This window comes from Carassius carassius, chromosome 4 (assembly GCF_963082965.1).
Source record: "Carassius carassius chromosome 4, fCarCar2.1, whole genome shotgun sequence".
In the NCBI taxonomy this organism is placed as follows: Eukaryota; Metazoa; Chordata; class Actinopteri; order Cypriniformes; family Cyprinidae; genus Carassius; species Carassius carassius.
The window spans coordinates 1,069,677-1,095,775 of NC_081758.1; the positions used below are offsets into that span (position 1 = coordinate 1,069,677).

The 26,099-nt window shown below is 40.7% G+C and overlaps 1 protein-coding gene across 3 annotated transcripts; it reads right to left on the bottom strand.

The window, feature by feature from the left end:
* Positions 1–9,250: 9,250 nt before the first annotated feature.
* LOC132132087 (LIM domain-containing protein A-like) lies at positions 9,251–23,844 on the bottom strand. Of its 3 annotated transcripts, XM_059544331.1 has the most exons (8): positions 23,709–23,844; positions 23,116–23,349; positions 17,656–20,854; positions 17,515–17,540; positions 17,143–17,304; positions 11,868–11,934; positions 11,576–11,683; positions 9,251–10,544 (listed from the first exon to the last, which is right to left on the bottom strand). In XM_059544331.1, exons 2-8 carry the CDS (start codon positions 23,229–23,231, stop codon positions 9,840–9,842), a joined length of 4,383 nt encoding a protein of 1,460 aa, XP_059400314.1. In that variant the 5' UTR covers positions 23,232–23,349; positions 23,709–23,844; the 3' UTR covers positions 9,251–9,839. The 3 variants fall into 3 exon arrangements, with proteins under 3 accessions (XP_059400314.1, XP_059400324.1, XP_059400331.1); XM_059544341.1 differs by lacking the exons at positions 23,116–23,349; positions 23,709–23,844 and having other exon boundaries at positions 17,656–18,504; positions 18,603–19,607; XM_059544348.1 differs by lacking the exons at positions 9,251–10,544; positions 11,576–11,683; positions 11,868–11,934; positions 17,143–17,304; positions 17,515–17,540 and having other exon boundaries at positions 18,344–18,504; positions 18,603–20,854.
* Positions 23,845–26,099: the final 2,255 nt, after the last annotated feature.

Sequence of the window (26,099 nt, forward strand, 5' to 3'; positions counted from 1 at the left end):
CGGCTACAGGTAACAGCTCTTTTAGTAATTTAGTGGGTACAGGATCTAATAAACATGTTGTTGGTTTAGATACAGTGATAAGTTTATTTAGCTCTTCCTGTCCTATATTTGTAAAGCACTGCAGTTTATCTTTGGGTGCGATGGATGAAACTGAAGTGTTAGACGCTGTAGAATCTACATTCGCTATTGTATTTCTAATGTTATCTATTTTATCAGTGAAGAAATTCATAAAGTCATTACTATTTAACGTTGGTGGAATATTTGAATCAGGTGGCGTCTGGTAATTTGTTAATTTAGCCACTGTGCTAAATAAAAACCTTGGATTGTTTTGGTTATTTTCAATGAGTTTGTGGATATGCTCTGCCCTAGCAGTTTTTAGAGCCTGTCTATAGCTGGACATACTGTTTTTCCATGCAATTCTAAAAACTTCCAAGTTAGTTTTTCTCCATTTGCGTTCAAGACTACGAGTTACTTTCTTGAGAGAGTGAGTATTACTGTTATACCATGGCACGGTACGTTTTTCTCTAACCTTTTTCAATTTGATGGGGGCAACAGCTTCTAATGTATTATAGAAAATAGTGCCCATGTTCTCAGTAATTTTGTCTAATTCATGTGTATTTTTGGGTACAAATAGCAGTTGAGATAGATCAGGCAGGTTATTTGCGAATCTTTCTTTGGTGGCTGGAACAATAGTTCTGCCCAGACGGTAATGCTGAGACATATAGTTAATATCAGTTATACGCAGCATGCACGATACAAGGAAATGGTCTGTAACATCATCACTTTGGGGTACAATATCTATAGCAGTAAGATCGATTCCATGCGATATAATTAAATCTAGTGTATGATTAAAACGATGAGTGGGCCCGGTGACATTTTGCTTGACTCCAAAGGAGTTTATTAGGTCAGTAAACACAAGTCCTAATGTATCATTTGCATTATCAACGTGAATATTAAAATCTCCCATGATTAGCGCCTTATCAACTGTAACTAGAAGGTCTGAGAGGAAATCTGCAAATTCTTTTAGGAATTCTGTATACGGCCCTGGTGGTCTATACACAGTAGCCAGAGCAAGAGATACATTAGATTTCTTTTGCATGTCTAACAGTGTAACATTAAGCAGAAGTATTTCAAAAGAGTTAAACCTGTATCCTGTTTTCTGGGTAACATTGAGAATATCACTATATATTGTTGCAACACCTCCGCCATGACCAGTCTGACGGGGCTCATGCTTATAACAGTAGTTCGGTGGAGTAGACTCATTTAGACCAAAATAATCATTTGGTTTTAGCCATGTTTCAGTCAAGCAGAGTACATCAAAACAATTTTCTGTGATCATTTCATTTACAATAACTGCTTTGGGTGTGAGTGATGTAATATTTTAAAAATTGTTTTTGTTCATTTACTTTACATTTTTCTGGTTTAATTACGATAAGATTTTTTCTAGATCCTACATTATATTTTGACCTCACTATTCGGGGAACAGACACAGTCTTAATAGTTTTTACAGCGCAAGTACTTTTATCATTTAAGCGGGTGGAACAAAAGTCATCATAATAGTTATTAGAGAATTGTCTTACTAGTCACATGGAGCGAAGTGTCCTGGAGATGTTGTCAGAGAGCAGCTCCGCTCCGACTCTGCTGGGGTGTAATCCATCAGCGCAAAACAGCCTAGGACGCTCCCAGAAAAGATTCCAGTTATTAACAAATAGCAGTTTCTGTTCTTTACACCATGACAACAACCATTCATTTAAAGCAAAAAGTCTACTGAACCTTTCGTGTCCTCATCGATACGTGGGGGTGGTCCTGACACGACGATCGTCGCCGCGGGCGTCGTGCTGCGAACCGTCTCGATCAGGCTGCTGAAGTCCCTCTTCAGCGTCTCCGTCTGCCGCAGCGTAGTGTCATTAACCCCGGCGTGAAGCACGACCGCTCTGGGGCTCTCGTCGGCCTTCAGGATCGCGGGTATCTGTGCAGAAACATCGAGAACACGAGCACCAGACAAACAATGAGTGTGCACTTTACCTTCGGCTAACGTAGCACTTATGTGTCGGACGATGGAGTCTCCGATGATCACAGTGTCGCGTCCTGTCTCGCGGAGAGGAGCGAAGCGGTTCCGGATGGAGATGTCGAAGGCAGGAGGGGGAGAAGTCGTCGCCCGGGACCCGGCTCGCGTCCTCCGCTGTGGATGCACCCATGGTCTGTGGTGTCCCGGCGTCGCAGTGAAGGACATCTGGGAAGATCGCGTCCTGGGTGCACCGGGCCTGTGCAGAGAAACACACGGAGTAGACGTGGTGGGACTGTTAGCAGCACGCTGTATACTTACCCCGGACTTGTGAGCGTCAGCCCGGGATGATTCCAGCGCGGCTCTCCGCTCTCTCAGCTGGGCCTGCCTCACCTCCAGGTCGCGAATCTGCTTCCCCACGGCCTCGAGCTCGAGCTGCACAGAGTGGAGACATTCATCCGCCATTAAAGCAAGTAACAGTGAGTACAGCAGTGGTAATGTGTGTGAATAGAGTATTAGCAATGTAAGCGCAGTTAGCAGCAACCACGCTTGCTGATGCTAACGGGCTAAAAGCTAATAGCGGACCCGGGAGATCAAAATAAAACTAGTGATAGCGAGGCGCTCTGATTGTTTTTGTTGTAGAATACTATTATTAGATATATTAACACGTTATATAAACGGAAACGATGATGTATAAAATTGATTTTTAAGTTAAAAATAGTCAATGAAAAGAATATAGTGACGGAGCTCAAACGCAGTCAAGTATCAAACCATACTTGACATACAGTCAAGTATGGTGACCCAAACTCAGAATTTGTACTCTGCATTTAACCCATCAAAAGTGCCCACACACAGCAGTGTACACAGACACACAATGAGCACACACACGGAGCAGTGGACAGCCATTTATGCTGCGGTGCCCGGGGAGCAGTTGGGGGTTTGGTGCCTTGCTCAAGGGCACCTCAGTCGTGGTATTGCCGGCCTGAGACTCGAACCCACAACCTTAGGGTTAGAAATCAAACTCTCTAATCATTAGGCCACAACTTTATGGTAACTTTACATTGCTTTACTCACTGTTACTTGTTTTAATGGCGGATGTATGTCTACCTTTGAGTGCAGGTGAGGACACGTTTGAGCTGCATTCAGTGCAGCTCGAGCTGGAGGCCGTGGAGAAGCAGATTCGTGACCTGGAGGTTGAGGCAGGCCCAGCTGAGAGAGCGGAGAGCCGCGGTGGAAACCTCCCAGGCTGACACATACATGTCCAGGGTAATTATACAGCACACTGTATCGTCCACCACCTCTACTCCTTATTTCTCTGCACAGGCCCGGTGCACCCAGGATGCGATCTTCCCAGATGTCCTTCACTCCGGCGCCGGGACACCACGGACCCTGGGTGCATCCACAGCGGAGGTCGCGAGCCAGGCCCTGGGCAACGACTTCTCCCCCTCCGGTCTTCGAGATCTCCACCCAGAAACGCTTCACTCCCCTCCGTGAGACGGAACGCGATGCTGTGATCGTCGGAGACTCCATCGTCCGACACGTCCGTGCTACGTTAGCCGAAGGTAAAGTACACACTCACTGTTTCCCTGGTGCTCGTGTTCTCGATGTTTCTGCGCAGATACCCACGATCCTGAAGGCCGACGAGAGCCCCGGAGTGGTTGTGCTTCACGCCGGGGTTAATGACACCATGCTGCAGCAATCGGAGACGCTGAAGAGGGACTTCAGGAGCCTGATCGAGACGGTGCGCAAGACACAACGTCCGCAGTGATGATCATTGTGTCAAGAACGGTTCCCACTTATAAACGAGGACACGAAAGTTTCAGTAGACTTGTTGCTTTAAATGAAAGGTTGTTGTCATGGTGTAAAGAACAGAAACTGCTATTTGTTAATAACTGGAATCTTTTCTGGGAGCGTCCTAGGCTGTTTCGCGCTGATGGCCTGCACCCCAGCAGAGTCGGAGCGGAGCTGCTCTCTGACAACATCTCCAGGACACTCCGCTCCATGTGACTAGTAAGACAATTCTCTAATAACTATTATGATGAGTTTTGTTCCACCCGCTTAAATGATAAAAGTACTTGTGCTGTAAAAACTATTAAGACTGTGTCTGTTCCCCGAATAGTGAGGTCACAATATAATGTAGGATCTAGAAAATATCTTATCGTAATTAAACCAGAAAATATTAAAATAAATGAACAAAAACTGTTTTTAAAGTTTGGGCTCATAAATATTAGATCCCTCACACCCAAAGCAGTTATTGTAAATGAAATGATCACAGATAATAGTTTTGATGCACTCTGCTTGACTGAAACCTGCCTAAAACCAAATGATTATATTGGTCTAAATGAGTCTACTCAACCAAACTACTGTTATAAGCATGAGCCCCGTCAGACTGGTCGTGGAGGAGGTGTTGCAACAATATATAGTGATATTCTCAATGTTACCCAGAAAACAGGATACAGGTTTAACTCTTTTGAAATACTTCTGCTAAATGTTACACTGTCAGACATGCAAAAGAAATCTAATGTATCTCTTGCTCTGGCTACTGTGTATAGACCACCAGGGCCGTATACAGAATTCCTAAAAGAATTTGCAGATTTCCTCTCAGACCTTCTAGTTACAGTTGATAAGGCACTAATCATGGGAGATTTTAATATTCATGTTGATAATACAAATGATGCATTAGGACTTGCGTTTACTGACCTAATAAACTCCTTTGGAGTCAAGCAAAATGTCACCGGGCCCACTCATCGTTTTAATCATACACTAGATTTAATTATATCGCATGGAATCGATCTTACTGCTATAGATATTGTACCTCAAAGTGATGATGTTACAGACCATTTCCTTGTATCGTGCATGCTGCGTATAACTGATATTAACTATATGTCTCAGCGTTACCGTCTGGGCAGAACTATTGTTCCAGCCACCAAAGAAAGATTCGCAAATAACCTGCCTGATCTATCTCAACTGCTATGTGTACCTATAAATACACATGAACTAGACGAAATGACTGACAACATGGGCACTATTTTCTATAATACATTAGAAGCTGTTGCCCCCATCAAATTGAAAAAGGTTAGAAAAAAACATACTGTGCCATGGTATAACAGCAATACTCACTCTCTCAAGAAAGTAACTCGTAGTCTTGAACGCAAATGGAGAAAAATGACCTTGGAAGTTTTTTTGAATTGTGTGAAAAAACAGTATGTCCAGCTATAGACAGGCTCTAAAACTGTTAGGGCAGAGCATACCCACAAAGATATAGAAAATAACCAAATCAGATGCCACCTGATTCAAATATGCCACCAACGTTTAATAGTAATGCCTTTATGAATTTCTTCACTGATAAAATAGATAACATTAGAAATACAATAACAAATTTAGATTGTACAGTGTTTAATATTTCAGTTTTATCCATTGATAAAGTTTTCATCCATACACCCAAAGATAAACTGCAGTGCTTTACAAATATAGGACAGGAAGAGCTAAATAAACTTATCACTGTATCTAAACCAACAACATGTTTATTAGATCCTGTACCCACTAAATTACTGAAAGAGCTGTTACCTGTAGCCGAAGAACCGCTTCTCAATATCATTAACTCGTCGTTATCTTTAGGTCACATCCCAAAACTCAAGCTGGCGGTTATCAAGCCTCTTATTAAGAAACCACAACTAGATCCTAGTGTACTGGCAAATTATAGGCCTATTTCAAATCTTCCATTTATGTCTAAAATTTTAGAAAAAGTCATAATTAGATTTTTTTTTCTAATAAGTAAATATTTTTAGAAAATACAGGATTAGTTTCCACTGTTATGCTGATGATACTCAGCTATATATCTCAACGAGACCAGATGAAACTTCCCAATTATCTAAGCTAACAGAGTGTGTTAAAAATGTAAAAGATTGGATGACCAATAATTTTCTCCAATTAAATTCGGATAAGACAGAGATATTAATTATTGGACCAAAAAACACTACACCTAATCTTGTAGATTACAATCTGCAACTAGACGGATGTACTGTTACTTCCTCTACAGTCAGAAATCTGGGTGTTATATTAGACAGCAATTTGTCTTTTGAAAATCATATTTCCAATGTTACAAAAACTGCATTCTTCCATCTTAGAAACATTGCCAAGCTACGAAACATGTTATCTGTTTCTGATGCAGAAAAGCTAGTTCATGCATTCATGACCTCTAGACTGGACTATTGTAATGCACTTCTAGGTGGTTGTCCTGCTTCGTCAATAAACAAGCTACAGGTCGTCCAAAATGCAGCAGCTAGAGTCCTTACCAGGTCAAGAAAATATGATCATATTACCCCAATTTTACAGTCTCTGCACTGGCTACCTATTAAGTTCCGTTTCAGTTACAAATTATCATTACTTACCTATAAGGCCCTAAATGGTTTAGCTCCTGCGTACCTAACTAGCCTTCTACCACGCTACAACCCATCAAGCACCCTAAGGTCACAAAACGCTGGACTTTTGGTAGTTCCTAGGATAGCGAAGTCCACTAAAGGAGGTAGAGCCTTTTCACATTTGGCTCCCAAACTCTGGAATAGCCTTCCTGATAATGTTCGGGGTTCAGACACACTCTCTCTATTTAAATCTAGATTAAAAACACATCTCTTTGACCAAGCATTCAAATAATGCATCTCATAATTTTGGACTGCAATTATATCTGATCAAATGCACATTATTAATCTTTAGCTTGGGTTAAACTAATTAATTTTATTTTGTTGGAACAGCAGCTACGTTAATTATGTCTCTATTTGTTTCTCTGTTTCTGCTGGGATTTACATCCCGTTGTAACCCGTGGATCCAGAACACCTCACCCCCTCAGAGGACCTCAGATGATGCTAACCCAGAATCAACAAAGAACTACCAAATTTTTTGCTATAAGTTTGATTGCATCATATAATAATTGCTGTTAAAACTGTCCATTGTCTGTTTGATTACATCTTTAATTGATTTTTCCATACATTTCTGTCATATGCACATAAACTGACAGTCACCACTCATAAGCTACTACAAAATATTATAGAAACTTCATTTTCTGTAAAGTTGCTTTGCAATGATTTGTATCATAATAAGCGCTATACAAATAAACTTGAATTGAATTTAATTCTGGCAGTGGTCCAACTACGATCACCCCGTGGACCTCCCAGACACCACATCTGCTGAAGGTGAAACAAAAACAACTGATAGCAGCTCTCAGTGATATGTGTCGGGTCCCCGCTATAATAGCATCAACGTTCACAAATGCTTACAGAACAAGCGGGAACCCAGTGTGCCTGTAGCTTTCTCTATTTCAGTTTTATCATGTGATAGAAAGTCTAAGGCCTTCTCAAGCCTCAAATTTTTTGATTTGATATAAAAATACATGAAATGAGTCCTGGAGCAATCTAGAAAAGTAATGGGTTGAAAGCCACATGTCTCATGAGTTTCAAATCTGAATAAGATATCATGAAAAATGAGACTCCTGCAAATATTTTTATGAGACTATGTCTACACCCCCCAAATATAAGAAAATATATTTCCCAATAGTATTGAAGGCTTCTACAAACTATTTAGTCAGTAAACATACCACTGCATAGTTTTTTCAATTATAAAACACTAGACAGAAACTTATCATATAAGTGATTTATTTGAGCACTAGAAAAATACAATAAGAATAATTTAAGTAAGAAAAATAAGAATAATAAGAAAATTAAAAAAAGATTTAACTTTGCCAATTACAGAAAATCCTGAGATTGCTAGAAATGCAGCATTTACAATGAATTACGATGCAAATAAGTGCTGTTGTGCTGATGGCCACTTATACAGATGGTAATAACACAAATGCGCCATAAGTAAATAATCCACTCTCTCTATTCATATAGACGTGTTCACTTTGATAGCCGTGATCTTACAGTAATAGCGAGCTGATTTGGGCTGATTTGCACTCAAACAGATGGTAATCATGCAGATACATTCACATTCAACATAAAACACACTCTCACATATATAAAAACTGTTGAAAAATAAAAGAAACAAAGAAAAAGGCGATCGATATAAGTTCCGCCCTCCATCAGCTGACAGGTGCGTCAGAGCACGTCACGAGGGAGCGCCAAAATTCAAATATACAATCTTTCGCCAATCTTTCGCCTCCCCAGTCTCCTGCTCTGCCATGGGTTCCAGAGCACCCCCCCCCCCCGCCTCCCTGTTGGATGTTGTATGCCGTAAGGACATGCCTTCCAGAGGGGGGAGTTATTTCAGACTCTGTTCCATGTTTTGTCTGTGTTTTCTCTCACAGTTTCAGACCCAGTTTCTATCTTCCGTTCACTGAATTAATTCCAGGTGTTTTCTATGTTGTTTCAATGATTACAGTGTGTCTAGTTCTTAGCTCCATTTGTCTGTGTATTTAAAGTGTTCCCTGTTCCCAGTTCTTCGTAGGCTGTTGTGAATGTCTTTTGAGTTCCTGAGAATTCCACATCTTTGAATTAAAATTCCATGTTGTAAAAATCTCCTGCGTCTCCTTGCCCATCGCTTCCCGTGTAGCATGACAGTACTTCAAGTTTATTCTTTTAAACAACATACTTTTTAATTTCATGGATGCAGCTTCCATGACTTCATATTGATTGGGAGACTACATGTTATATTTTTTACTTTTTATCATTTGTTCACACTGCAGAGTAATATAAAATCAACTAAAATGATTCAAACTAAAATGAATTACTGCCTACCTCAGACTACATAATATATGTATTTGTAATGATGCATGTAATATATATTAACATTACTATTTTCTCCTTTCAATATAAGAAACTCCCAACATTCATGTTTGTTGTACTTTTATTTATATTAACATGCAAATAATTACAGACATTAATACAAACATCAACAGCAAGAAAAATCTGTTTTACAAGCTGACATACCACTACTTCAAAAAAAAAAAAAAAAAAAGAACAATGGGCTAATAATAATTCAAAATCAAAATGACACCCTGCAACACCTGGAGTTTGTCAAAACAATGCAACGTGCTTTTTATTTAATCTTCTATTATATTGTCTTTCATATAACTACAGATTAGCATGAAATATAACATCCAGTTTTTACATTTTAAATGTGCATTCGCATTTTTCTAGTGAGAAAACATGGGATCAACTACATATTATATTGGTAATGTTTTTCCTATTATCTTTCACTTAATCTTTCACCAAAAAAAAACTACACATGAATAGTCTTATAGTTATAGAGGTTTTACATATTTATTCTTCTTGGTGCTGCCATGGTTCTTATACACAGATAAAGCTATTAAAGAAATATTGTAAAGAGTAAAAAGAAGAAGTAAGAGTATTAGAAGAATTACAAACACATTAGCATGTGCCCCTAAAGCATTAGAATTAAAATGTGTATTAAATAAATATCTAATGAGCAGGTTTTAGTAGCTTTTGTACATTATTTAAGGAAAATAGCAGTGTTTTGTCTTTATACCAAACCCAAAAGCTACATGTAGAATCGGGAAAACACTGTGAGATCATCTTGTGTCCTGAGAGACATATATCTGTCACTGTGATCGCAAACTAAACACAACCGACTTTAATGAAACAGCACTGACAGTCCATTTTACAGACTTTTTATTTTGACATCCCATTGCTAATAATTCTTTTTCAAATCTAATTTTTCCTAACAAACATCAACCAGCAGTAAATAGCTACATTAAATATAATACTTTTATAGAGAGAGAGAGAGAGAGAGAGAGTAGAGTAAAACTATGCCTAAATAGGCATTTGGCCTATTAATCAATATATAATGAGTAATCCCCGTTCTAGCACGTCCCAGGTGTTAATCACAGGTGTGTACTCTCCCCTTCATGAATAAAGTGGTTGAGCATTTTCTGAGCAGACTCCAGCCCAAGCATCCCGCTTCTGTCCTCTCTGTTCGCTCCTCTCCAGTCACACGTGATCTGGTCTGCGTACGAGTCAGACTGTGACAGGTGCAGGTCCATCATGGATGTATTGCTCCTCAGCTGGACGAGATGATCCTGCTGCTGCTTCAGATGTCCGGTGGAGTGGATGTCCTCCAGGCTGACGGAGAGCATGCGGATGGAGGAGCCCAGGTCACGCACCTCTGTGATCCGGTAACCTTCGGGACTCTGCTTGAAGCGGGCCAGGCTGGCATCCTCGATGGGAACCGGCAGGGTTTCGGGATGGACGGTGAACTTGAGATGCGGTATCTGTAGGCCGTGATGAGGTTTGCTTTCCTCACCCCCGGACTCGCTCTCCGTGTCCACCATTCCCCAGCCGCCTTGCCTCTGCTGCCACTGGAAATACACTGCATCTGCATGACTGAAGTGTTGTGCCTCCTCCCCCATTTCTGACCAGTCAGATTCCTCCTCCTCCGGGAGGGTTCCCAGCGACTGGTCATCAGAGACTTTCTCATAAAGGTCACTGTTCATGAAGGGAGATGGAGGAGCTGCGGCTGGAAGTGGATGTGTTATGGGATCATCAGACTTCAGATGTTTCTCCAGGGCATCCTGTAGCATTGATGTGACCTGAGAACACAGGAACGTCATTGAATCAAGCCAGATGGTTCTGAATGGACACATATTCGGAAAAAGCATAAATGACATAATTATTGCACATACGACTTTATGTAATACAATGCATTTAAATTAGAAGACGAAATGTTGTGAGGAACACTTCTGAAAGCAAACAGATACAAATGTGAACACAGAAAGGGTCATTCTCGAGAAATGATAGAAGTATTTCTTATTTTCTCTAGCTCTAGCTTTCTCTAACTAACTAATCTAGTTGTCTAATAAAGCTGGAATTGTACATTACGAACATTTTCGGCTTTTTGATGTATTGCTTTTGTTCCTTGTAAATCACTTTTGATAAAGTATCTGCTGAATATAAATGTACAAGCAAAAAACGATATCCGAACATGGTATCATTTAACTTATAATATATATATATATAAAATTATTAGAATTATTAGAATATATTTAAATATTAAATCATGTAATGTAGATTAAAAATTATAAATTATATAGTTTAACATTACTGAATCAACATATATACATTAATTGAATGTATAAATAGCTAACAATTAATTAGTGTGTAAATGTAAAAAAATTCTTTTTGAATAAAATATTACTATTTCTAATATAATTTCTAATAATATATATATATATATATATATATATATATATATATATATATATATATATATATATATATATATATTTTTTTTTTTTTAAATAGCTGCCAGTTTCCTCAAATCACTATTATATTAAAAGAGTTAATTACTATAAGAAGTCTTATTCAACCTGAATTTTGATTTCACTACAATTTTTATGGTCATCCACTAAGTCAATATATTTCTTATTCCCAAAATAAAAGAGTTATTAAAGGGAATGAAATCATAAAATACCTCACTGTGAGCTCTCTCACAATCTGTATCTATGTTTGAAGAATAGCCTCTTATATTCATCATCTTGATATCTGAATGGGAACTAAGTAACTAAGTTCTACGAAGGAGCATACATAAATGTGAATGTTGCTAATGAAATCAAGTTCTCACATTAATGGTCTCTAGAGTCTGGATGGTGGTCTTGGCTGCAGACAGATGTTCTGTGAGCTCTGAGATTCGCTCGTTCAGTCGCTCCCGCTCTCCATCCATACTTTGAGACTAAATTGAAGTAACCAAAAAGTAGCAATAGAGTCATATTTAAAACAAAAGCTTTTTAATATTTTTGTGTAAATCAATGGTATATTGATATTATGTGATTAAGAATCTATTCAAATATACGGGATTCATTCTTTAGGGTGGAGCAACTAAAAAAGACTAAATGGAGGGGTAAATTGGGCTTTACCACACAATGCAGTTTATTCTCCAGAAGGTGGCTGGTTTGTTGTGTGCAGGAGTAGTTGTCCTGAAGTCTGATGAAACAGAAAGCCATATGATATATTCCCATGCATTCTTAAATGTATATATATATTTAATATATATAATAAATTAGAGAAAGTCAGTGATTGGTTGGTGCAGATTTATTTATTTATTTATAATTTATTTTTGATAGCAACAAACATACAATTTGTCACTCACTCATCTTTATAAAATATAAGTACACTTTATTCAAATTTTGAAAATATTATTTATTACATTTAAAAGAATAAAAGTCAATTAAAACTTAATATGGTGTTTTAATCAATGTTAATTAATTAATTAATTAATTGCAATTAAAGTAAAACATTGACATTTCCATTTTTATTAAATGCAATTAGCTGAACTTTAGAGTGTTTTCTGTCACTTAAGTAAGACTTAATTACATCTTCATGTGTCATTTAATAATTAATAATATATAATTTATTTAAATATATTTGCAATTACAAATTTGTAAACTGGAATTATGTACATTTATATAATATTTTTTATTTAAATGTAACACCAAATAACACTACAAAATAAAATGATAATCAAGTACTTCACATATGCTTCAGTATGTAAGTCAACACATCAAAATAAGTGCTCTTCTTTAAAGAACAACTAAATATTTTTAAAACATAATGAATTGAAATGTATTTAAAGTAAAAACTTTTTTGACTTTATTACAAAGTGCACTTTTTAAAAGTGTACGTTTGTTAAGACACATGAAATTGTCTGTCTTTAAGGAAACTTAAGTGGCCTTTTATTTCATTAATATACAGGTGCTGGTTATATAATTAAAATATCATCAAAAAGTTGATTTATTTCACTAATTCCATTCAAAAAGTGAAACTTGTATATTATATTCATTCATTACACACAGACTGATATATTTCAAATGTTTATTTCTTTTAATTTTGATGATTATGTAGTAGTAGTAGCCCTTTATTGTCACTAGTCACAAGTACCAGCGAAATTAGCCATCAACATGTCCATACATACACAACATACATACAATTGGGTAGACTGAACAGGAAGACAGGGAATTGAGGAAGAAATACAGCATAACATTGGGAAAGTGAGGAGAAAAAAAAACTCCTAACTATGCTCCTTTTGGGAGTACAGTATGGGAATATGAAAAACCACCTCAGCAACAAAAGCACATACACCATAAACACACGACTTTGCAACTGGGGACGGAAACGGAAATTGGGGGGGTCGAGGTAATCCAGTGCAGGCAGCAGTCGTCCTACCCTGCAGCTAGAAAGCGCTGGTCACGGACCCGCTTGACAGACTGGCGGTACAAACCGGCGAAGGCGAGGGACGGGGGTGGGGAGGTGAGTGCATATCTGTATATGTGTAAGAGTTTGTGTATTAGTAGGCCTGGAGAGTTGCGATTCTCTCTAGATGCATCAGTCCGCAGATTATACAGCGTCACAGCAAGTTGCCATGGAGACAGCCTTGGTCAGGTCCTAGACAGAGTCAACAACAAACAGCAGGTGTCTTGTGGGAAATGGGTTGAGGAACGCAGAGCGTCTCATTGCCATGCTTTCCAAGGGGAAAATTTGTTATCCAGCCAAAGCCAAGCTGGGAGTGGAGCCGAAAGAAGATAAGATACCAGTTGTTTTGGTCTAGTAGCCACATTCCAATTTAACGGTCACTATGATTGTCTTTTTTTGATCTCCAAATCCTCCAATTTCCTTTCCAAAGCCGTGAGCTTCACCGTGATGTTATCCACATTGCGGTTAATAGTCTCAGTCTCAATGCTGACTGCTCTGCCCACTGCTTCAATCATGACAGGCAGCCTTGTGAGGCTTTGGACAGCTGTTCCCGTCTTCTGAATTTTGCGATAACCCAGGGCAAAGCCTAATCCAATCAGCAGAAGACCTGTTATCATGGTTCCGAATAGGTAGAAGTCTTCAATGTCCTCCATGGAAAGAGCCGCCAGACACACGACCCACCATCTCTCCCACGCGTCCATCGTGTAACCAGCTGTGAACGTTCTGGCAGGGCAGTCAGGTTCCCCCGAACCCAAGCTTCTCATCGAGAAGATGGTGTCAATTGCGTTGAGAGACCAATTTATCAAATCCATGTTTCAGTTTAGGAAAGCAGTGCAGAGAGAGTCTCTCAAAGTAGACGAGACAAGAGACAGGCGAAGCAGGCAGACAGGGGAGGAGAGGAAAGAAATGCGACTGCCTCCGTTGAGAGCTAAAGTAGAAAGAATTATAACTGACAACTAAGGAAAATCCCAAATTCAGTATTTCAGGAAATTAGAATATTGTGAAAAGGTTCAATATTGAAGACACCTGGTGCCACACTCTAATCAGCTAATTAACTAAAAACATCTGCAAAGTCTTTAAATGGTCTCTCAGTTCTGTAGGCTACACAATCATGGGGAAGACTGCTGAATTGACAGTTGTCCAAAAGATGACCATTGACACCTTGTACAAGGAGGGCAAGACACAAAAGGTCATTGCAAAAGAGGCTGGCTGTTCACAGAGCTCTGTGTCCAAGCACATTAATAGAGAGGTGAAGGGAGGGAAAAGATGAGGAAGAAAAAAAGTGTACAAGCAATAGGGATAACCGCACCCTGGAGAGGATTGTGAAACAAAACCCATTCAAAAATGTGGGGGAGATTCACAAAGAGTGGACTGCAGCTGGAGTCAGTGCTTCAAGAACAACTAAACACAGACGTATGCAAGACATGGGTTTCAGCTGTCGCACTCCTTGTGTCAAGCCACTCTTGAACAACAGACAGCATCAGAAGCGTCTCGCTTCAAAAAGGACTGGACTGCTGCTGAGTGGTCCACACTTATGATGAAAGTCAATTTTGCATTTCCTTTGGAAATCAGGGTCCCAGAGTCTGGAGGAAGAGAGGAGAGTCACACAATCCACGTTGCTTGAGGTCCAGGGTAAAGTTTCCACAGTCAGTGATGGTTTGGGGTGCCATGTCATCTGCTGGTGTTAGTCCACTGTGTTTTCTGAGGTCCAAGGTCAACACAGCTGTATAACAGAAAGTTTTAGAGCACTTCATGCTTCCTGCTGCTGACCAACTTTATGGAGATGCAGATTTCATTTTCCAACAGGACTTGGCACCTGCACACAGTGCCAAAGCTTCCAGTACGTGGTTTAAGGACCTGTCCTTAATTGGCCAGCAAACTATCCTGACCTTAACCCCATAGAAAATCTATGGGGTATTGTGAAGAGGAAGATGTGATATGCCAGACCCAAGAATGCAGAAGAGCTGAAGGCCACTATCAGAGCAACCTGGGCTCTCATAACACCTGAGCAGTGCCACAGACGGATCGACTCCATGCCACGCCGCATTGCTGCAGTCATTCAGGCAAAAGGAGCCACAACTAAGTATTGAGTGCTGTACATGCTCATACTTTTCATTTCCATACTTTTAGTTGGCCAAGATTTCTAAAAACCCTTTCTTTGTATTGGTCTTAAGTTATATTGTAATTTTCTGAGATTCTAAATTTGGGATTTTCCTTAGTTGTCAGTTATTATCATCTATATTAAAATAAATAAACATTTGAAATATATCAGTCTGTGTGTAATGAATTAATATAATTGTGGCGAGTGGGGCGGGGCCGAGGGACGTGGGAACAAGAAGTGAGGCCGGCAATGATTGGGCAAATCAGTGACACCTGCGACCCACCGCCGGTCTCGAGTCCCACGTAGGAGATGGAAGGATATAATTCAATTCAATTCAAGTTTATTTGTATAGCGCTTTTTACAATACAAATCGTTACAAAGCAACTTTACAGAAAATTATGTTTCTACAATATTTAGTAGTAGCTAGTAGTTTGTGCATGTTTGACAGGATTTTAGAAAAATAAAAATAATAATAATAATAATACAAGACGTAGTCAGCTAGATGATGAACTATCAATATTATTAATTAATAGTAATTATAGGATGCAGTCACACATGTAGCAATAATTGTTAGTTCTGTTAGTTGATATAAAACTGGAGCGACGACAGTGAAGGACGAGAGAGGACCAGGCCTGGGCTTTTAGTTGTGTTTTGGTTTTTATTTGAGCGCACCAGTCGTCCGTGAGGGGCTGGTGCACTGTTTTGTGTTTATTTTGTATTATTAAAATGTTATTTGAGTGTCCGCCGGTTCCCGCCTCCTTCTTCCCGACGATTACAAAGGTTGTAATCATTACAGTGGTGCCGAAGCCTGGGAGAAGGAGGGACGCGCTGCTGAAGATCCCTTGCCGCTGTGTTTTGGTTTTTATTTGAGCGCACCAGTCGTCCGTGAGGGGCTGGTGCGCTGTTTTGTGTTTATTTTTGTAATGAATATACCCTTTGTAATCTTCGGAAGAAGGAGGCGGGAACCGGCGGACAATCAAATTACATTTTAATAATTTAAAACAAACACAAAACAGCGCACCAGCCCCTCACGGACGACTGGTGCGCACCAGTCTTCCGTGAGGGGCTGGTGCGCTGTTTTGTGTTTATTTTGTATTATTAAAATTTCATATGATTGTCCGCCGGTTCCCGCCTCCTTCTTCCGGATGAATACGAGGGTAATTCATTACAGTGGTGCCTCCCTCCTTGTTCCCACGTCCCTCGGCCCCGCCCCACTCGCCACAATTTTGTATTATTAAAATATTATTTGAGTGTCCGCCGGTTCCCGCCTCCTTCTTCCCGACGATTACAAAGGTTGTAATCATTACAATAATATACAAGTTTCACTTTTTGAATGGAATTAGTGAAATAAATCTACTTTTTGATGATATTCTAATTATATGACCAGCACCTGTATTTTCTGGAAGTAAAGAATTTTATTTTATTTTTTTTATTTTTTATGCACTTTAAGGATTTGATGTACACTACAAGTGCTCACTGCTTTTTACAAGGGTAATATGGATTAGCTCAGATGAAAAAAAAAGTCAAATCTGCTGTGCTGTTTCTCTTGTTAGAGGAAATCTTATATAAAACCATCAAAAGTTAAAGAATCAGACTTCTTGTTAAATGTCTTAAAAATTGTATGCATTTGTATATAGTGCGTGTCGGAGCATGTGCACAGTCCACAAAAACACAAACCTGTCTGATGTTAAACAAGGCTGAAGGTTTTAGCTCAAATCCTGCTAAAAATTGCATTTTAACTGCTATATTTTATGTGCATGCATTATATATGAATCCAATAGAATAGAATAGAATAGAATAGAATAGAATAGATCAAAGTGCAGTTTAGTATTGTGTCTCACCTTGTGAATTGCTCCATTAAGCTGCTAAGCTCAGTGCGAGTTCTTTGTAACTCAGATTCAAGGAGCTGGTGTCCAGTTTTGAACTCAGCTCCCATGCATTTAATTTGTGTTGTGGTCTGCAGCAAGCTGTGGTGGAGAGCCTCATTCTGCTCCTGTAACATCCTGGACAGATTAAACAGACAGACAGTCCATCAAGCACACCTCCAAGAAAACAACCACACACAATGCTTTTATGAGCGATGCCAAGAGGAGATCATTTGGGAAGCATATTGTTTCACTACCATGCTGACGAAGCTGAAAAGCCATTTCCAGAAACTATAGCAGGCAGCATGCAAAAAAAAAAAGAATGCAATAGTAAACAAAAAGACTCACATTAACCTTTCCAATGAATCCTTTTCCTACGCAAACACAAAAGCAGAGGCAAATGTGGAAAACATCAACAACAAATAATAATCTGTTTATATAAATAAGTATATTTTCATTCTGCTTCAACACTAAAGAAAAAATACTCACCTTTGGGAAGGAGGATGACTCTTGGTAGCTCACTGAGGATTGATCGTACTGGACAGTGGAGCTTGCAGATGAATCTGACTTGTTAGAAATTGGAGAAGTAGACCGCTGGCCCACTGGAGAGTGGCGAAGATGGCTTGGGTGATCATCATTGTGATGATCCTCTTTGAAGTGGGAATGATAGGGGTTTGATTCTGAATGAAAGAGGTGGTGTCCTGTATGGGAATGCTGAATCTGTGAGTCCGGATGGTCATGGTGATGATGGTGATCTTTGGAATGATGATGGTGGGACTCTGGATGGGAATGATGTTGAGATTTTGAATGCCCATGATGTGGAGAATGGTTGGTCTCTGGACTGGATTGGTGATGGGCATTTGAATGGGAATAATGGTGGGATTTGTGGTGATGGTAATGATCTGATTCAACAGGGGGGTTATCATGACTTCCTGAGTGGAAATGGTGAGGGTGAGGTTCCGGAGAATTATGATCACTTTGATGGTGGAAGTCCAAATTTGAAAGGTGTGCTTTATAATGTGATGTACCGTGATTTGTGGACTCTGAATGTAAGTTGAAATGATTTTCAATAAGATGGGGTGAATTAGAGTGTACAGGGATTTTTGGCTGAGTGCCAGACAAATGATAATGAGGAGGATTTTGGTGAGTATAAATATGGGAAGAATAATAATGGTGTTCAGGAGTAGGGGATGCATCACGTGAATGAGGGTATTGTTGAGTTTCAGAGTGGGAATTTTCATGGAAATTATGGTGTTCTGGTTCTGAAACTATAGTGTGATGGTGTTGATCAGGGTTGGGGGAATTATAAGGATGGGAAAGATCATGGCGATGGTGAACCTTGGGATGAGAGGATTCAAAATCAGAATAATGATTTTGCGATTTCACACCAAACTGATGGTGTGTTTCTGAGTCTGTAGAAAGATGAGATATACTACCATGGTGTTCTCTGTGATGGTGGAGAGGAGGAGGAGAAGGAGGCGAGTCATAGTGATGAGATTTTGGATGGGAATGATGGTGGGAAGTTTCTGAATGCGTGGAATGATGGTGTGAAGATGTGGTGTGGTGACTTCCATGGTGGTGATGTGGTGGTGAAGGCGAATGATTATGGTGGTTTGATTCCACATGAGAAGGATAGCAGTGAGCTTCTGGATGATGGTGAGGCCCTGATTTAGAAGAATGTGTTGGACAGTGGTAAGATCCTTGATGGTTAGTTGGTAGAGAAGGTAAACGGTGGTGGGAATCTGAATGAAGAGAGTGGTGGTGTGGTGATGGTCTACGATTAGTTCCAAGATGGTGCTGTGATGGTGAATGATGGTGTTGCGATTCTCTATGGGCATGATGGTGTTGGGAGTCTGCATGGGCATGATTGTGATGGGATTCTGGATTGGGATGGGGGTGTTGCGATTCTCTTTGGGCATGATGGTGTTGGGAGTCTGTATGGGCATGATTGTGATGGGATTCTGGATGGGGGTGTTGCGATTCTCTTTGGGCATGATGGTGATGGGATTCTGGATGGTCATGATGTTGTTGGGTTTCTGGATGGGAATGATGGTGATGGGATTCTGGCTGGGCAAGATGTTGTTGGGTTTCTGGATGGACATGATGGTGATGGGATTCTGGATGGACATGATGGTGTTGGGTGTCTGGATGGGGATGATGGTGTTGCGATTCTCTATGGGAATGATGTTGTTGGGTTTCTGGATGGACATGATGGTGTTGCGATTCTCTATTGGAATGATGTTGTTGGGTTTCTGGATGGGCATGATGGTGTTGGGTGTCTGGATGGGCATGATGATGGCAGTTTTCTGATTCTGGAGAACAAGGACATGAAGGTGGGCTATGATAATCTTTGATGTAATGGTGGTGTGATGGAGATGATTTGTGGTGTGAAGTTTGATTATTCAGTGAATTCAAATGCTGTTCTTTGGGGGCAATTTGGTGCTTTTTCTGACTTTTGTGGCCATGTTTAGTCCCAGATGTAAGACCTTTTGAAGAAGAACTAGTACAGCTTGTATCACTTTTTGTACTGTCACATCTATTCCTGGGAACAGCCTGGTGCTGTTGTTGATAGGTGTGGTCCCTTTCAGGATTTGAATGCTTGTTGGAGCGGGAGGTCTTGCTTGAATGTGAGTGCCGTCTGGAATGGGAGCACTTGCTTGAGTGAGAATGCTTACTGGAGTGTGAGTATTTGCTGAGATGGGAATTAGCAGTTGATGTTATTGAGCTGGCATTGCTTCCCGGCCGGCTTCTTGTAATTTTTGATGCCTTTTCACTTTTATGTTCAGGCTTTGGAGGCAATGTCTTTGGAGATGTTGAAGTTTGATAAGGGCTCAGTGGCCTATGAACATCTGTTACCCCAAGGGATGTAAGTCTTGATGGGCTAAGCACCTGCCTTGTGATTTCATTCAGAAAAGCAGAAAACTTGATCTTCTCCTTCACAAAGTTCTTATGAGGCTCTTGCTTCTTTTTCCCCTGCCCCTCCATGTCTCCAATACCAGCACAATCTGTTTGCCTTGACAGAACCTCCATAGACTTGGTCTTTCTTATGTTTTCAGCCCCTTTACCATGATTGTGTTGCACCTTATTGCCTTTTTCATTCTTTTGTTGAGAATTCAGTGCAGTCTTCTTGGCAGTTCTTCCACTTTTTTCTTTGACAATCTGGTTCTTTTCCATGCTTGTGGACTCCTTCAGTTGGTCATCAGCATCCAATAAAGGCATTGTATCTGCATCATCCTCATCATCCTCAAAGGCTCTCTGTCCTCTGCTGATATCCATACATGATTGTGACTTCTTTGAACACTGAATAGCTCGCTTGGACTCAGTATTCAAAGGGGCATTTTCCAGACTGTTTTCAGATGACCAAGAAGAACATGAACCAGAGGAAGATGAAGAGGGAAAGCTAGAATTGGAGGAATGTGATTTGGAGGAAGAAGATGAAGAGGAATTGGAGGAGGAAGAGGAATCAGAACTGGATGAGCTTGATGAAGCCTTTGACGAGGAACTAGAGGAAGACCCAGAAGAGTTTGAGGAACTGACTGAAACATTAGAGTGAGTTTTCTTTTTCAGTGTGTGACGTTTATCCTGATGTTGTGGATAATGATGATGATGAGGATGGCTATCAGCTTGGGGGTGATGATGGATATAATGCTTATGAATGTGATGGCGACCACTGCTGGCATCTGAAGTACTATAGATAAAAGTGAAGAAAAAATAATAAGTGGTTCTTACTAAGGCACTATTCATTAGTTACTAATACTATTACTCATTAAAAACCAATTACTTGTTTATGTATAAATTCATCCAACACCATTTGTGCTGTAGATGTAATGGAGACCAGTTAAGAGCTGTGCAGGTGAATGTCACTTCCCTTAATCTCAAGAATTACACTAGCGACTGACACTAGAGTCTGCAGTCTTTTGTGTCCTTATTACTGCCCCCACCTCCTATGCCAGAAACAACGGTTCAAATCCCGCCTACATAGGGTCAAGTAGATCCGGAGGGGTTATGTTGGTGCCATGACCCGGATGGAAGTGAGGTTTAAAGCGTTGAGTATAATGGAGGCCAAGCATCTAGTAAGAGCTGTGCAGGTAAACTTCACTCCCCTGCCTTCAAGAGGCATGCTAACGAATACCACTAAAGGTTGCAGTCTTTAGTGTTTTTGTTAGTGTAACTGCCTCCCATGCTGGAAACTCTGGTTTGAATTCTTCTTAGAGAGGGTAAAGTAGAACCAGAGGGGTTACGTTGGTGTGAGGTTTAGGGGTGTGAGTGTAACAGAGGCCAACTAGAAAGAGCTGTGCAGGTAAACTTCACGGCCCTGATTTTAAGAGGTGCAGTAGCAACTGACACTAGTGGTTGCAGTCTTTAGCGTCCTTGTTAGCGCACCCACCTCCCATGCCAGAAATAATTGTTCAAATACCACTCCAGTAGAACCAGAGGGGTACTATATGCCGCTTTTCCACAGCTTGGTACAAGTCAGCTCGGTACGGCTCAGTACAGTACGCTATGGCTCGACATGACTTGGTATGCATTTCCACTGCAGTTCATTACCACTTTAGAGTGGGCGGGATTATTCACATGTTGTTATAGTTGTGCCGCCTCTACTGCCCCGACTCGTGAAAAACGTTTTCATTCTGTGTTGCCCTATCAAGCTCTCGCTGGATCTGCTTCTCTGCTATCAACGAGAGGAGCATCTCTACTTCCTCAACAGACAACAAGAATCCTATAATACATTAAATATAAATATATATATTGGAAGGGAAGTCGTGGCCTAATGGTTAGAGAGTCGGACTCCCAATCGAAAGGTTGTGAGTTCGAGTCCCGGGCCGGCAGGAATTGTGGGTGGGGGGAGTGCATGTACAGTTCTCTCTCCACCTTCAATATCACGACTTAGGTGCCCTTGAGCAAGGCATCGAACCCCCAACTGCTCCCCGGGCGCCGCAGCATAAATGGCTGCCCACTGCTCCGGGTGTGTGCTCACAGTGTGTGTGTGTGTGTGTGTGTTCACTGCTCTGTGTGTGTGCATTTCGGATGGGTTAAATGCAGAGCACAAATTCTGAGTATGGGTCACCATACTTGGCTGAATGTCACTTCTCTATATATATATATATATATATATATATATATATATATATATATATATATATATATATATATATATAAATGCCTACATCTCATAATGGATAGTCATCTATTCACACACAAGCAGCTTCGTTTCATCTCGGAGATGCGTTCTGTCTTTGCACTTGCCAAATTCTGCCGTGTAAATATTAAATCCGTCATGGCACGAGCGCAACTGGCTCTTAAAGGTAATAGAAGATGAGACTCTGATTGGTTTATTGCACGTACCTGCGCCGTGCGCTTTACACTTTACATTTAGATCATTAAAATAGGACCCCAAAAGTTTTTGGTTGTTCAAAAAGGTGCGCTCGTTCAAAACAGTTGCGTTCGCTCCTTCGCTGGCTGTGCTGATTTAAATCTAGCGGTTCTTTTTTGTATGTGTCGCAAGTTCAGTGACGCAGGTAGTGATGATTCTCTCCAGCCAATCAGTGATCAGCAGAGTTTACACGTCATGTTTTGGTAACGGTATGGTACTAAACCGTACATGCAGTTGAAAAGTGCCAATAGACATGAAGTATTCTTAAAACCATGTGGCTCGAATAGCATAAAAACCTGCAGGTGGTTTCATTTGAACTTGGGTTTGTCAACAACCACTCAGAAAAACCCTATAGCAACAATTTAGCAAAGCCCGAGGAACTACCCACAACACCATAGCAACCAACTGCTTAGAAACAACACACATTTTTCTTAAGAAAATAATTGTTTCTTATGTTTATAAGTTTTTTTGCTTCAAGATAACAACAACATGTATATACATTATGCATATTTATACATATATTTTAACAAATGCTTTTTTAATGTTTCTTTTTTTATATCATATATTTTTATCACCTTTTATCCTCCTGTTCCTCTGGAAGGTGTGCATCACGTTGGTGATGATGGTGATGATGTGAGGAATGGCGATGCTGATGGTGTTGACTATGGTGATCTATCTGATTATGAGCCATTGTCTATGTTCTTGCTTCTCCTCAGAAAGACAATTTAATTTAATTAAATTGTTCTTGCTTTGTAAAACTTTTTGTTGATTTCCAAGCAACAAATCGTCCAAACGTGTAATGGTAAGTGCTGTGGGGATACATAACAGATATGGTACAAATTTAGTAGTGTAATTTAAAATGTAAAACTTTTTGTGTTACAAAGCTACAAATATTGTTCACATGGTAAAGCATGGCTGCATATTAAAACTATTAGAATATCAATATAACTGGCATTTAGATGATCTAAACAAATGGGTTAATTTAACATACAGCATACTTGGATCTTTTTTTCTTAATAGAAAGGAATTACAAGAAAATACTCAATGAATAATTAAAAGTGTCAAATAAAATCGTAATACATAGCTCTTTCTCTCTCTGTCTCTTTAATTAACATAAAATAAAAACTCTTAAAAGTTAGCTACAGTATGTGATATTGCAATATCTTACCGTAAAATGATCAAAGTTGCCAACAAAGCCAGACTTCCTCAAAGGATCAAAGAAATATAAAAAATGGATAATACCAATTTAAAAACACAATTACAACTCTTAATTCCGAACAAATGAAAATTATAAGCCACAGCAAAAAAAATGTTGCTTGCTTGAAGGCTTTGAGAGAGATGATGAGAGCTCTGGTATTATCATAACTTTTCAAAGCATGTGTGTCCGGCCCCTTTATCTGACAGGGATGATTTCCCAGCAGCCATCAGCACAGTCTGAGCACTAGATGTCAATAATTCCTGAAGTGCCCACGGCAGATTTGTACAGCAATGACAATAACATCAATTCACTTTGAAGGGGAGATTATTTTCCATGGAAGGCACTAGTTGCTAATTCTTTTAATTTTGAGGGGCATCAGATGATATAAGCTGCCTAATTATCTTTATAGGACTTTAGAGATCATTTATACAGTTGAGGTCAATTTCACATAAAAGATGTCTACTTATGGTCCACAAGAGAAAATAACTGAATTTATAAAAATGATCCTGTTCAAAAGTTTACACCCCCTTGATTCTTAATAGTGTTTTGTTATCTGGATGATCCACGGCTGTGTTTTTTTTTTTTAATTATTATTATTATTCTTTACTTTGTGATGGTTGTCCATGAGTCTCGTTTGTATTGAACAGTTAAACTGCCTGCTGTTCTTCAGAAAAATCCTTCAGCTCCCACTAATTCTTTGGTTCCCTCTCGAGGCGGGAACTCAACATTACGTCAGCTAAGACGTATATGGGAACTCCTCCCTTCTCCACTTTTGCTGAAATCTTAATGGCTAACGCCAGCTGGGGGCAGCTGGCCAATTGACGCGAAGCATGCAAATACTGACAGGTTCGCGGGTAGTATAAATTGCATGGGCGCGAAAATTACGTCAGAATCTCTTTCTTCACGCTAGAAGTCTTATCTAAGTCATCGTGGAAGTTGCAATAGAGGACTACTCACCCTGTTTTTCCTCTCCGCATCTGATGGCTGCTAATGCTAGATTCGGATCTTCACCAGTTCTGTGTAACCTGCCTGGGATTCTCACACGGACCACACGTGCGCCCACTGTGCCGAGCTGCCAGTGCGCGCCCTCAGAGCCAGAGTGGCTCGGAAAACAGCGGGTATGAGGCCCACTGCCGCCAGCGAGCGGCTGGTGGGCCCTCCCCCACCCGAAGACGAGTTTGACATTGACGTGGTGGGCCATAGCTTCCGCCCCGTGAACTTCGTGCTCTTCGGAGCTGGCGAGGAAAACGACTCCATGTCAAAGGTTTGGACCTCTCTGTAAAGAGGGATCGCCCCGACCAAGAGGGCCCTGCAGACCTCCAGGAGGAGCTCGTCTGGGTCTTCGGAAAGGCCTTCACGGAGCTGGGTCTCGCTTGCAACGCACCTGACGAGCCTGTGAAAGGTAACTGGACTCGTGGCTCCTCCAGTCGAGCTACTACCAGAAGGCATTGAGGCATGCAAGAGCTCGTGGTGAAGTCGTGGGCTGCACCCCAATCGGTGCGCACCCAGGCCATGTTCACGCACGTGGACGGGGCGGAAACCCTCCCCCCGTCGAGGAGACTGTGCACCTTTGCCCGTCTCCCTCTGCATTGGTACCATAGCATTCCTGCTATGGTAGCACAGAATCTCACCTGGTGACGTGGCCCAAGTGACAATGATGGCGCCTGTGTTTGACGATGCGTCTGTCACTTCTGTCACTTCTCTGCTCTCACGTACATTTGTAATCCTCCTTGTAATATTACTTGTGTCAACCCTATCAACCACCAGCTATGTCTCTGCAATCATACGATACGATCGAGCCGCGTTGTTCCGCATTAAGGCACATATGCAGGACTTGTGTATTACCTGGGACAGATATTATGAGTTTTTCCCTCCAGAGTGCCAAGCGCCATCATCGGAATACCTTCTGCTTACTCGGCGCCGTGGCAGGAGAAGGAAGCGGGGATCCAGGGCTGGGGTTCAAGTCTGGAGGAGAAAGTGGCGATCCCGTGGATTTTCTCCCGGGCCGAACGGATCCAGAGCCCCCAGGAGTGAGTGGTGCCTGAGGCCAGTTCCGGTCTGCGAGTCAGATCGGGACGCGATCTGTGCATCGTCACCTGTGTGGTGCACCTCTGACCGGATCTTCCCCACCCGTCCCGCTTGCCATCGTGCACGCCGTCAGTGTGCCCTTTGCCCGGTTACCTGTCGGACGGATCATGCCATCCAGCCTGCCCCAGGACAGCCCTTGTCATGCACGCGCACTACCAGGATTACACTTATCAATGCGCGCTCCATTGCGAACAAGGCTTTTACTTTGAATGACCATTTCACTAATGAGAACTTGGATTTTATGTTTATTACGGAGACTTGGCAGCGGGAGAA